The sequence below is a fragment of the Pleurodeles waltl genome, chromosome 3_1, assembly GCF_031143425.1.
Source record: "Pleurodeles waltl isolate 20211129_DDA chromosome 3_1, aPleWal1.hap1.20221129, whole genome shotgun sequence".
Taxonomy (NCBI): Eukaryota; Metazoa; Chordata; class Amphibia; order Caudata; family Salamandridae; genus Pleurodeles; species Pleurodeles waltl.
Window position 1 is genome coordinate 763,134,747 of NC_090440.1, and position 14,257 is coordinate 763,149,003.

At 43.4% G+C, this 14,257-nt stretch overlaps 1 protein-coding gene across 8 annotated transcripts in view; it reads right to left on the reverse strand.

The window, feature by feature from the left end:
* The window catches only part of FAR1 (fatty acyl-CoA reductase 1), a 416,046-nt gene that overhangs the window by 17,102 nt on the left and 384,687 nt on the right, over positions 1-14,257 (reverse strand). For all 8 annotated transcript variants that reach the window (XM_069223563.1, XM_069223560.1, XM_069223562.1 and 5 more), the window contains one exon: positions 6,494-6,621. In XM_069223563.1, the coding sequence (XP_069079664.1) occupies positions 6,494-6,621 (128 nt within the window). The remainder of the gene's footprint in view (positions 1-6,493; positions 6,622-14,257) is intronic.

Consider the following 14,257-nt stretch of genomic DNA (forward strand, 5'->3'; position numbering starts at 1 on the left):
CTGGGCAGAATACGCAGCACAGTGGCTAGAGTGAAATGGAGTTTGTTGGCCCCTTCCGTAGCCAAAAAAGGGGTGAAAAGCGGGCTGAGGGGAGCGAGGAGCAGCTGCAATTCCAAGGGACAGAGCCGAAGCTCGGGACTGCTTAAACCACCCAAGCTCTAAGTCCACTTCTTCTCTGAAGAGACTGGCGCCATCGAAGGGCATGTCCGTAAGCGATTGCTGGACATCGCCTGAAAAGCCAGATGCCCCCAACCAAGCATGGCCCCTCAAGGCAACTGCCAACGCAACCGATTTGCCTAGTGAGACAGTCATATCCAGCCCACAACATATTGTGAACTTGGCTGTATCTCTCCAGTCAGCAACGGCTTGGGAGAGACTGGCCCGGGCCTCCTCAGAACCTTGGGGCAGCACTTGTGCGACTATATCCCATGAAGTAAGGGAATAGCAGCCCAAAAGGCATGCAGTGTTCACGGATCGCAACGCCAGACTGGTGAAAGAGAACTTCTTCCCAAGTTGTCCAGTCTTTTTGATTCCCTATCTGAGGGTGTGGATGGGAATGCGCCACAAGAGGAAGAAGCCTGGATGACTAAGTTCTCAAGCTTTGGGTGTTGAGTCAGGAATTTAGGGTCGTTGGGTGCAGGCCTTTGGCAGCGTGGAATAGTCCTGTGAACAGGATCCCCTGTGCTGGGTTTACACTACGTCTCCGGCAGGACATTAGTGAGGCTCCATTAGAGGGCAAAAGGGGTTCTGACGTAGATGCGCCGGGCCGAGCACCTAAGTTAGGTTAATCCTCTCAGCCGCTCTTCTCACCACCATGGAATAAGAAGCTCCCTCCTCCGTTGCCACGGTAGGGGGAGAAAACATGCCAGCAGCAGGAGAGATATTTAGACCATTGGCTTCACACAATTCCTGAGCCCAGTCCATTTCTAGATCATCTAACGGGAATTATTTAGGGCCCAGTGACCCCTCAACACTCACCATACCTGTACCCATAAGTATAAGGGTCAAAATCCAACCTGGGGAACATAGGCCTGCCGACTATGGAATCAGAGTCGAGCAATGTCGGTCCGGCTCCAGAGCGGAGTGGGGAATGAGAATAGGGTCAATGTCAATCGTGGGCCCGACCAGCATCTGAAGCATCGACATCTCTGCTAACGTCAGGGAATGTCGCGATGGCACAACTGATGTTGGCACAGATTCGATAATAGATTGGTGTGCCCCCATGAGTCGAGGCCGAAGGTGTGGAACCTGAGAGGACCCCCTCCAACCTTCCTGGGCCCAAAGGCAACGCAGGAGGGTTGGTCTGCCCAAAAATGCGGTGCATGGCCTCGTAAAATGCCCTGAGTTGGGTAGGGCAGCTCCCAGAAACTCAGGGAGGCACAGAGCTGACACAGAACAAGGCTCCAAGGACGGAGGCCTGAAGCGTTGATGCTCCTCCCACGTCGCATTGTCTGAGTTTGTTCTTCCTCAATTATTTTTTCTACTTCTTCTTGTTCTTCTTGTGACCCAAATGTCCAGAGGACTTGGGGTGACTCAGTCAATATTGGATGCTGGGAATATGCAGCCTAAGTAATTTCTATGATTTGAAATTCAAAACAATACACAAAAATACAAAATCAAGTATACACCAAACAAATGCTAAAACAGTGAAATATTTTGTTAAATTTACAATCAAATATAAAAAAAGCTTTTCACATTCTCAGTTTCTTTATTTGTATATACTTAATTTTAATCTATTCATTTTAATATCACTTAATTTTGTAACAGTCGCAAACCTCCTGAGAAGGCTCTGCAGACCCCCAGCGGTCCAAAGACCACAGGCTAGGAACAACTGGTTTATTGGAAAAGTACAATAGATTCATTAAAGATAACTTGCAGTTGTCTTTTGTCAATCAACTGAATGCATAGAATTGAAAAAAAAAGGGTGGGCTGTTCATATCACTCCCAACGGTGACACTGGTGCGTCATCTTTTGTTTTGATACAAGAACAGGTTCCCGTCTCTAAACTGGTTATACTATGAATGGGTAATTTACAACTTCTGTTTCAGAAAACAATGGATGTTCTGAGGAAGAGGTTCATAGCCCAAAAACATACAGTGAAGTGAAAAAAAGTGTCTGTAACTAGTTAAAGAGGGCAACCGGGTTACCAGGCATTTTGCACAAAGGTAGCTCTAAATTTTTGGATCCAGGTTAGGTCATGTGGGTAAAAATAAGTTGTACAATATCACAGTGGCATATGGTGGAATAAGGAGAAACTGTCAGTAATGCAACAAGACAGTCCGAATATTAGGGAGTGCAAGCGTGCAGAGAATCAGAAGGTCAATGCAAAAAAAGATAGGAGGGATGGTTCAGCGGAACGTAATGCTTAAGCCCAAAAGGTTGGTATAATTCCACTTAAATTTCATGATTATATTGTAGAGTTCTGAGAAATATTTAATTATCTGGAGGTATGATTTCAGACTACAACTTCTGTAATAGTTCAACATGTTTGTTTAAATTATGTAGTGCATCATGAATCAGTTTTTTCTTTTTTTTAATTTAAGAGGGGAAGATGCGTTGGGCGTTAGCTGTGAGGTATGGAACGATGAGAGAAAGGTTTCATGTTCCACAGGGAATGTGTATGTTCAACTGTGGCGGACAGTTGCTCAAGGATTCCTAGAGACCAGCTGCTCCACGAATAACACAAATAAGGGAATTGTAGACGCGTGTTCTCGTCTTCACTGTCTCAACCTTGAACAAAGGGTATTCCATGGTTGCATACAAACGCTCAATCTTTTCAGACAGATGGAAGCGTAAGCAGTAGCAGTTGGTCTTGTGTGGGTGACCTTATCATTAAATACCCCAAATAGCGATCCCAGACAGTTTCTATATCTTATTTCACAGATTTAAAGTAAGAGGCAAGAGAAATAGACCCTATCAAACTGCACATGCATAGCAGTGGTGCACTGCACGTTGCTCAAAACACACACAATGTGTCTTTTTTGGCTGCCACACAGTGAGGGCAAGAACTGTCCAGAAAGCTTGAAATTTGATAGCACTTCATAGACTGCATGTTATCGCCACAACCGCACAAGTAAAGCATTCACTGTTACACCATAAAAGCCCGGAAGAGGGATAAGGGGGACTGGCTGGTGTATCCTTTTGCTCTCACAGCACCTGGGTCAGTTCAGTGTTTCCATCATATTCGGCAATCTGTCAACAGTTTCACCTTGCCTTTCAAAACTCATTTTCCTTTCTCCCCACCTCAGTATTCAGGACAGTATTAATTACATGCAGATGTGGGCAGGGCAGTTAGCTCATTTTTGCTTAATGAACCCGATTCTACTGATGTGTTGTATCTATTCATATTTTTTCTCTAAGTATTTATGTGGTTGTCCCACCAACTTTCCATACCAAAAGAAATACCATGCAACATCTGGTTACACTGGATTGGCGTAGCACTGCAAAAATATTTTCCCGCCCTCATATTTGAGTGGTTTGTGAAGGTCTGAGGATGAACAGCAAGACAATCAGGACTGCGCTACTTGTTTTCAATATTCTGCCATCTCGTAACTGATATGTCTTGTCTTCTGTTCCAAGTATAGACTGATTATTTTGCTTCCAAAATGCCTTCCTAACATCCTAGTTAATGTGAAGATTTTTGGGAAGGCTATTCATACTGCCACTGCTAAATTGCAATGACCCCGAAGGCTCTGTGGAGGCTAACTCTTCTAACACAATTTCGAGATACAAAAAACTATTGGGACAGACCACCATAAGCTCAGATAAAAAAGGAGTGTTAAAACGGCAGCAGTACTCTCTAGGTCAACTTGCAAAGCTAAAAAAGTTACAACTGTTGTGAAATTCGGTAAGAATCGGTAGAATCACACAACATGGTGGGGTTATTCGTGTTCTTTATTTTAGTTGTAATGATTACTGTGTTATGCTTCATCTGCCTTATTGCAGCACACACTTTTTATACTAGTATGAATTGCTTAAATAAACCCATTGAAATCCAGTTTGCATCTTGTGTCCTGCCTTGGCATGCTTCTACCTGAGTAGCTGAGTGAAAGGGGTGTAATCTGTTTCCACAACTTCCCTAAGGAGTCAGTGTCAGGTTTAGTTTACGAGAAATCACCTCTCCCCTGATAAGGTTGGGTGAGCCATTGTGAGCTAGTCAGGAGCTTGGTTGACTCAGTCTCCCACAATCTGTGGTGCTGCCATCCTAAACAGTCTTATTACCAAAACTGGAACTGCACGACAGAACTTTAAAAAGATTTACATGAGGGACGGGCCTGAAGGTTACAAATTCCTTTGGTGGATGTATCGGTTACAAAAGGTCAGTATTCCAAATCAGCAAATCTAGGTCACCTGAAAATCTAAGATTTAGGTGCTGCCCGTCAACAATACTAAGGCCAGATTTGGATCCCAGTAAGTAGCTGAATCTTGACTAAAATGAAGCAGATTATCTTAATTTCATGAAAAGTGTCCCTGGTAGTTTATATGTACACCGCAGTGGCTGGCAGATGTTTGCAGAAATCAATCAGAATCCATGTTTCAGTCAACTAAGAGATGAATCCCAAGATGCCAGTCAAGGAAGTTGCAAGACACCTTAAGTTCCTCTACAAGGACCAGTAGCGTATGGGGGTTGTGTACTGCTTCTTTGAAGATTTTTTTGTTAGCATCATAGATGCTGGCAAGCTATCCTCACAAGTGGGTAAATTTGCGGTATTCTAAATTTCTCGGAACTAGGCTCTAAAGTTCAGAAATGTAACAGAGGAATGAAGATGGGTCACGAGATCTGGTAGCCAGGAAACAAAGAAATAGAACACAGGGATGAATATAGGTCACAGGATCAGGTAACCAGGAAGCACAAGTTTCTTGTGGCAAGTGAAGCTAGAATTTCAATCCTATAACTGGTGAGGCGAAAAGTTCACAAAAGGGGAATTTACTCATTCATATTTTTCACATACAATACTATTATTTCCTCTCTTTCCTTTTGAGCCCATCCTCCCCATAAAAATCCACTCTGTGTACAAGATATAAAGTGGTCCCTTGCGTTTTATTTCAGTGAGACAGGCACTGGATTCCCCTCAATAATTTTCAGTTAGCTTTTTAAAAGCACAGCTTTCAAACAGACCAATTATTTCTAATATACCTAGAAATGGCTTTGCTTTCAACCCTTTGAACTATTAGATATTTCTGACCTGCAAACCTCAGACATTACCTAGAGACTATCACATGTTGGCTCAGCGAACAGAGTACATTTTTACTTACCGGAGTTATAGTTCTGCATCGTTCGAACCCTCACTGAAGCCATAAACATACACACATATACACACATCAAAATGAAGGTGAACATTTTGTAAAAAGAAAATCAATAGACATAGCAATTCCAGCCCCAAATACAATTTATATCTCCTAGTGACACTTAGATGATGTACATGTAGGGATAAAGAAGATGAAATATGGCCCTGAGCCTCTAGGGTACCTCTACAATTGTACTTAGTGGTACAGCAAACCAGCACGGGTGTCACTCTCTAATAAACTTGTCTTTGTACATAAAACAGGTAAAGCAGTTGATTCTCAACCTAAAATCCAAACTGATGATTTGTAAGCACAGAAGTCAGTCTCATCTTCAGCATAACTAGATTAACTTCAGAATCCCAGAGGCAAGTGGGATGCTACTCACATACAAAGATGGCCCACAGGATAATGTACTAATCTACTCTCCAAGTAGGGCTGGGGGAGGCATCTTAGACACCACATCCTACTTTCACACATGAAAGACAGCCATCATAACTCGTATAGAAAGTACTGCTACTTTCAGTTGGGGTTTTTATGCTTGTTAAAAATCAGATTAACAGTTTGGTAGTGGGGAAGGGGGAGCTTGGAGTTAGCCTGGTAGCTAGAATTTCTCCTCTCCCTACAATCTCAAGACCGGTCAGGATAAAGGTTTTAGTTATATGTGGAGTTGATTTATTTTTTTAAATCGACTACTCTGGTCAATTGGTACGGTTTGCCCTATTCACTTGACTGGCTCAAAATCTAGAATGATTTTATAACTTAAAAGTCTCTTTGGATTTCAATATGCAAGGGTTACACTCTGCTACCTCTATTCCTACGTACGTTGATGTAGTTCCTGGATAAAACCAAAGCACATCATATTCTGCATGTGCTTGCAAGTAATAATCAAACACAGGAGAGTTTGTAGGAAGAGCGTAATACCTTGTTTCTCCAAGTTCAGATATTGCTGGAGTACTTTAAAAGACAAATGCATATCTAGTCTTTCTGAATGAACCAGCCTTTAATTTTTCTCGCTGTACAGTGAGTGTTACAGTATTGACAGTAAGGGAGGGGAAAGGAGAGATCTGGAAGTTAGTTGCGCGATTAGTCTGATGGAATATAATCCACATGGACATTGCAATTTGTGCAATGTAAAGCACACAGATTAGTGTTATATGCACATTGTGGATCTGAACCAATACTAAGAGTTGAAACAAAACAGTCTTACTTATTTAGGTGCTTTCTGGCTGCAGGGAGCCCAGACATCTCCTCATTCAGTACATATTTCTTAGTTCCCATACAGTAGTTTTCCATATACTCTGCCCAGTGCAGCTGTCGCACATCAAAATTGAATGTCTGAGAAACAAATGAACAAGCTCATAAGTTTAATGCATTCTAGACAAGTGTTAAACATCCCCATATATATTTTAAGAACAGCCATCTTTGGCACTTCACTCAAATCACGACAATAACAGTTTAAGATTTAATGATTCTTCAAAATATATTCATGTGAAGTGTTGAAGGGTTCTAAACTAGTGTCACTCCCCCAGCTCCAACATCATTTTCTTATGCTTACTTGCAAATGTTAAAACTACTTTTGCTGCAAAACAGTTAGTTGAACCACGGTTTTGTTCCAGGTAAGGACACATTTAGTATGCAGAAACAGATCAAAACACACATTTATCATTTTTCAAAACATTGCAATGAAAGGCTTTTCATTTTTTGCCAATGTAAAATTCCAAGGTTTAGATTTCTAAACCCTATACTTTCTGCATTTTAGAAAACAAAGCGCTAAATTAAAAACCATATATAACAATATTTAGTCAGCGGGCGTTATGCATTATTTTTTTTAAATCGTCATTTAGATGCTACTTCGCGCATTAAGGCAGTTAGCATAGAGCAATGGGTCAGCCCACTTTACCCAATGGCTCCTTTTAGTTTGAATGACTGCAAAAAAGCCTGAGCACATTGATCACATCCACCTGGGTGGGACGGTAGTTAAGTTGGAAGCCTAGAAAATACAATAATAAGTATGGCCAACCATCACTACAGGCAGAGAAAAGACAAGGAAGAGCCACAAAGCTGCAGGAGTGCTTAGTGTATTAGGAAAGGAGGAACACTGAAAGTAGATGGGGAGGGGAAAGAAAATGATGGGGTGGAGAGAGAGGGCCACTAAGGAAAAGAGTGCCAGCTCGAGAGAAAGAGAAACAGAAGAACACACAAATGCTAAATCGCAAATGTTGAATATATAACATAAGGAAGAGTAGTTGCCTGATGTCAGTAGTATGGTGGTATGACAGAACCATGCATTACAGAACAACGCATGCTTTTACAACGAGGTCGGAACCATGGGCGCGTCTTTACCACATATGCCTTTATAACAAATTTAGTTGTAAAAGCATGCTTAGTAAAGGGATAAGTGGTAACGCCATGCTTGGTTGTGTGATACAACCCCTCCTCGCCTCAGACCTAAAACATGCTCTATCCTAAAAACTACCGAGAACCCCCCCACCCTAGGACCTAAATCCTACCCCACCCTGACCTAAAAACTAGCCTAACCCCCCCCACTCTAAAAGCTACACTGCCCTGTCCTAAACACTAACCCGACTTCCGCCCTAAACCTTAAAACCTACCCTGTCCTAAAAACTCCCCCATCCGGTCGTAAAAACTACCCCGACACCCACCTCAAACCATCAAAAACCTATCCTGTCCTAAAAAATACCCCCCAGTCTTAAAAACTACCCCACCCTGTCCTGAAAACTACCCCGACCCCGCCCGAAACCCTACCCTGTCACCATGACCCCCACCTTAAGAACTACCCTGTCCTAAAAACTACCCCAACCTGTCCTAGAAACCACCGCCCCCACCCTAAACCCTACCCTGTGCTAAAAACAACCCTACCCTGTACTAAAAACTATCACACCCTAAACCCTAAAACCTACCCTAAAAACGACCCCATCCTGTCCTAAAAACCACCCCGACCCCCTGCCCTAAACCCTATAGTGTTGAAGAAAAAAATAAATACTCTATCCTGTCCAAAAAAATTACCGCAACCCCTGCCCTAAACCCTACCCCACGCAGTTTTAAAAACTACCCCTCCCTGTCCTAAAAACTACCAGACACCCAGCCCCCACCCTGAACCCTAAAACCTACCCCACCTGGTCCTAAAAACTACCCTGACCCCCTGAACCCTAAAACCTACCCCCAAACCTGTCCAAAAAAAAAAAAAAAAAAATATATGGCCACCCGCTTCAGTCCTGCTTACCCAGCCACCGCGTTCCTCTCCTGGCTGTTCCTGCTGTGTGCCTGAACCATATGCATTGCGTCTCAACCACGCATTTGCATGGTTCAGGCATATGTGTGGTTCAGGCAAGCGTGTTAACACTTCGGTGGCTACGCTATGCGTTGCTCCGGCCGCATAGAAAAGGCCATTTCCCTGGACATTTATTGAGGAAATTTATTGAGTTTATTTTAATGAAAACCCCTTAAATCTCCTTTTACCTTTATCTGCCCTAATACACCGTTTCTCCTTTACCTCTACCTTCCTTACCCCAAAATGACCCTTACAGCCACTCACCTTTGCCTGCCTCTTAACCCAGTTATTCATTCCTCCCTTTACCGACCCAGTAACCCTAAAATTAGCCTGAACTTCCCTTTACCGCTACCCACTCGTATCCCCAAAAACACCTCTACTGCTCCTTTACTTTAACCCACACATGTACCCCTTTCACTTTTTATTACATTAAAGTTATGTTATTTTTTTTAGAAAAGAAAATAATTACCTATTGTGTAAGTGTCATGTGGTTAAGAGTGTGGGGTAGAGGAACGAACCCATTAGCATCACTTACCTGCGTAGTACTTATCCACGTTCTAAAGACTGTTGGGTAAATGTCATGCAGAGTAAAAAACCGTGGGGCAAAAGGTTACATACCTTTTCAAACACCATTCTGTAAATACGAGTTGAGAGTATAGCTTAATGAAATTGTTTGAGCAGGTTATCTTAGTGCTTATGTTTTTTCTTTTGTAGACAATTGATATTACCAGTGAGGCTGGGGCAAACCACGCTAGACAATTAAAAGAAAGAAAGCAAGTTTGCACTAGTAGGGCAAATGCACACAAGTGTATGTCCCCAGCAGTTGCATTTTCCTCTGTGTACACGCCAAGAGAGCATTTCTGACAACAGTAATAAAAATTGATAGAACAATGTAAGGAGACCCCTATTGTCATTTTTTCAATCTCTAAATCTGATCCTGAAATAAAATGTACATTTTACTGTACTGTATTTTTTTCTTACATTGTTTTAATTCATTCATTAATTCAACTATTGGCTTTCAGTACCTAGGAAGTGGAATACTTTTTGTGGAGGAAAGACTGACCTGGGTGAGTTACCAAAGGTTCTGGAAGGAGAATTGTAAGCACAAGTCAAGGAGAGGGCAAGTACTGCACATGCAGTTTATTTTCATGTCAACAGACAGACTATTATGTCCCTTCTCTGTACCTTAAAATGGCCGGCAGGGGTAAAAGTAAATAGAGGCACATGAAAGGGTTGTCTGAGTGCAAAACGCACAAATACACACAAGGAAATAAACAACAGAACACAACGATTTAGACAAACTCAGTGTACTTTGGGTTCCTTGGTGGCACTAGTTTGGGATGGGTTGGTCTGTTATGAGGTGGAAAAAAATGGAGTAGCTTTTCAAGGTCACTTTCAATGGCAAAGGCCTACAGCAGGAACGTAGATTATTAAGAAGAGGAACAGGAAGGGATGATCTTCCACAAAGTTGAGTGCCCAAACTGAGAAATACAAATCAGGAGTTCATGAGGAGTCTTGTGCTTACCTTTGGCTCATAACTAATGGCTTCTTTTATAGAAAATGAATGTAAAGCATTTCAGCACACCACCATTAAAGGAAAGAAAGAAACAGTAGAATACCCAAACCAACTAAGTAGAAAGATGAACGTACTGATTAAAATGGCACCAAAATGACAATTGGTAAAGGAGATGAGGACTTTTTACATTGTTGAAGAAAACGCAGAGTGTCCAAAAGAAGCAGCTAAAATCCTTTTAAGCCTATGGGAAATACCAAAAGCGGCTACTGGAGGTCACTCTTGCACCAAATATAAATAAGTACCTAGAAAACTGCTCTGCTTCACGCAAGATGGGCAAACAGCCGTATGGTCAGTTGGTTTGCATGCTAGTAAACGTTAATGTTTTGAAACTTTCAGAAGCTCTAGTCTATAGGGACACCCTAGTCACAGACAATGATGAGACTGACTAGTCTACCCCTCTGAGTTAGGGCCAAAGCCAAAAGTCTAGTCCCAGCTCAAGCAGATGTTGCACAAGGTCATACTGGAACCTCACAATAATCTCCAACGCCTAAGAGTGATTTTGGAGACCCGACACAGGGATTCAAAAGGGAAACCGTCCTTTCCATTTCTGCTTCCAAAGTCGAATCCCATCGAACCTGCCGATTTCTTCTTTAAAGGAGCCCCTCTACTGTCCAGGATTTCCTCGTGGACCACAGGAGGCCAGCTTCCCCATCTGTTCAGAAAAGAGTCTCGGATCTAAAAGAGGGCAAGTTATAAGACCTCCATTTTTAAACAGGCAAAAAGCAGACAATCATTCACTCCTCTTCTCAGTGTGGTAAGTAGTGTTCTTTGTTTTCAGGTGATGGAAGCTATCATCACTAAGAGCCTACAATAAAGCATTCGCGACATTATAAACACTTAACTTGCCTCTTGGCTAAGCCAATACCAGAAAGTCAATTTCCAGGCTTTTTAAAAAATGGCACATTTCGTCTTAGCTGCTAGAGCTCTTGCAGCCCCACCACAGGATGGTCTATTGAAAGAGGAGCCTTCGTACCCCTGCAGTGAAAAACACCCACAACTGGTCCCTAGTTCTTCTCACCACATGGAGAGTGAAGTCAGTCTGAAAGAAGAAAACTGAACGTGAATGTTCTAGTGCTCTCCTAACTAGTGTTACAGTGATATGACCTAAAGGCGTTCGAAAATAAAAAAGCAGCTTCAGCCAGTGCAGTAAGAAAGTAATTAAATTATGTCAATGAAGAAAGAAGCCAACCTTTTATTTATCAAGGCTCCCTTCTGCATGAAGGAAGCCACGGGTGGAGAACATGCGGTGTGGCCAGAGTTAAAACTGAGTAGAACACACCCACTGTGATCCAACAATGCTTGACCTAGATGACAAGTCTAGAATATACAGCTTCTCCCCTCACTCTTTGCCATGTTGGACTGAAGTGGGGGGACTGAAGTGGGGAGACAAAAGTGGGGCCCACTGGGAACATATTGAACGAAAATGTTATACTGACTTTGTAGGAAGTCCAATGGGTGTAAAGAGAGGACACCAGTGAGCACATGAAGGAGTCAAGTGTGTACATTGCTTGCATCACTTGCTTGATCTCGGTGGTTAGGAGGCTGGGGCATCTGCTCACAAGTGGGGAGCTGGGACCTGTAGGGTACTCCGTAGCAATTAGGCATTCTTTAACAATAAGCAGAAGGAAATGACAGCCCAGAGAAAGGAAAATTATCCATTTTCAATAATGATCTTTCTGGTTCATATCAAACCTCAGATTTCTCTTCTAAAAATATACCCCAGGTGCCAGCCTGGGTCCACAAAACATTTTCCCACAGCAAAGCTCCCGTGCACAGCTAGGTGGTGCTCCAGGATTAATTCATGCCACCCCAGAGGAGCTACCCATGCCTGGGCATGAATTGATTTTGTGGAAGGGCACCTGGCAGCCATAATGACATTAACCACCTCGGGGGACAGGTCAGTCAGTGGGCACGGATCAATCTTGAAGCATCTTCAAGATACCAGATTCTCCTGGCCTAATCCAAAGCCACTGGGATGACATGGGCCTGGTTATTTTTCATATTTTTCAGAACTCGGGGCAGAAGAAAAAAAATGGAGGGAAGGAATAAAGGAGTCCTGTGCTCCATTCCAGCGAGAATGCATTTTCTAACAAAAGTTCTTGTGGAAATTCCAAAGCACAACTCTTTTGGCATCATGTCTTCTAGACTGGCGAAAGGATCTAGCAAGACTCCTCCCCACTTCTGTAAAATGCTCGGCACGAGCTTGCAATGCAGACGCCACTTATGACCTACCAGACAGCACCTGCTCAACTTGTCCTCACTGGGAAACAGGGACCCTGTCAGGTGGTTCACAGCCAAGTCATTTACAGAGGTGCAGAGACTGCTGCCAAAGCATCCCACTCTGCCTTGTTTGTTGCAAACACTTGGCAATAGTGTCATCTGTGAGAACTTGCAGAAGCCTTCCCTTGATGGACAGCAGGAAGGCCTTAAGAGCCAGAGAAAGGCCTCCAACTCGAATAAATATGTGGAGCCCAACTTCTGTGGGAAACCAATATCCTCTGACCCCCATCTCCCCTAGATTGCCTTCTCACCCAGCAGGGAGGTGATCGTCACTGCCTGCTTTTGGCTTGAAAGGGAGATTGAACTGCCACTGGACAAATTAAGTTTGAGTAGCCACCACTGCTGATCTTGAGCCATCTCCTACGACATGAGTGGCACTGGTTCGACTTGCTTGATGCTGGCCCACTGGAACTTCAAATTTCACGGCACAGTACGTACAGGCCATCTGGCAAAGCTAACCAGCAGGATGCAGAACATGTCATCTGGCATAGCTAAGCAGGAGGATGCAGGAGGTTAAGAGGCCATGACGCATTAGAGATAATCTCATCATAACCCAGGATCGAGCCTAAAATATTGGGATCCAAGCCGAAGGAGGAAAAGCCCTGAACTCCAGTGTCCAGGATTGCACCCAATAAATGAAAGCCTCTGCAATGGTGTCAGAAGGGACATGATCCCCAATGATATCCAGAGTTTAGCGCAGTTTGCAGGTGCTCTACAACTGCCTGTAGCAAGTCCATGGTAAAAAACCAGTCGTCAAGATGCAGAAGAAGACATATCCCTGAAATTCGAAGATGGGACATGACCACTGCCATCATTTTCGTGCACACCCAAGGGACACTGTAGAGGCTGAAAATAACAGACTAGTAGTGCTCCTGTCCTGCTTTCACCCACAGATATCTGTCGAATCACAGGACAGGTATACGATAATCTGCATTGTGCAGGTCCAAGCACACCATCCAGACACCCAGGTCAAGAGCAGACAGGAGCTGTGCCAGCATGAGCATTTTGACTTTGTCCTTCTGCAGGAAGGACATGAGAGGCAGGAGTCAAAAAACAGATGAGGCCTCTGTCATCCTCCTGAACATGGAAATAGGGAGAGTAACAATTCCCTCCTCTTTCAGCATCCAGAACCCTCTTAATGGCACCTTTTGAGAGCAACAGCTGCACCTCATATAACAGGATGGAGAGGTGCTCGTCGGAAACCTGCTTTGGTGCGGAAAGAATAGGGAGTAGGACACAAATGGAATTTTTTTGCCATTTTGAAATACTTGTAAGATCCATCTGTCTGCTGTGATAGATCGCCAACCAGGGAGGAAATGCTGAATTCAGATTCCCAACAGTTGGGCCTGTGCCACTAAGAGCAAACTAAAGTCGTCGAGCAGCCGTTGTACCAGGAGAAGAGGAACTCAAGGATAGCTTCTTTTCTGGGCCGCATGTTGCCTGCCAGACAGATATCGATGCCTTGAAAGGACTCGGGAGCCTGCTACACTGGTTGGGAAGGTTTTTGCTGTCTATACGTGAGCCCTCTGGAACAGTCTCTAAACTTTCTGAACTGATGCAGAAACTGTTTAAAAAGGGCCTACAGCCCCAAAGGGAATGCCATAGTTATTTTCCTTATAGTGCACCAATGGAGAGGTTGCCTCCTCATCGAAAGATGTGACCCATCAAAGGGCATATCCATGAAGAGCATCACCAGGAGCTCTTGTGTATCGCCTCCATGCATGTTAATAAAGTACAGCACCAATACCCACTGACCTTCTGATGCAATCTTTTGTATCCTGATTTGCTCTGATAACATATCTGGCTGTATCCTGCCAAATGTC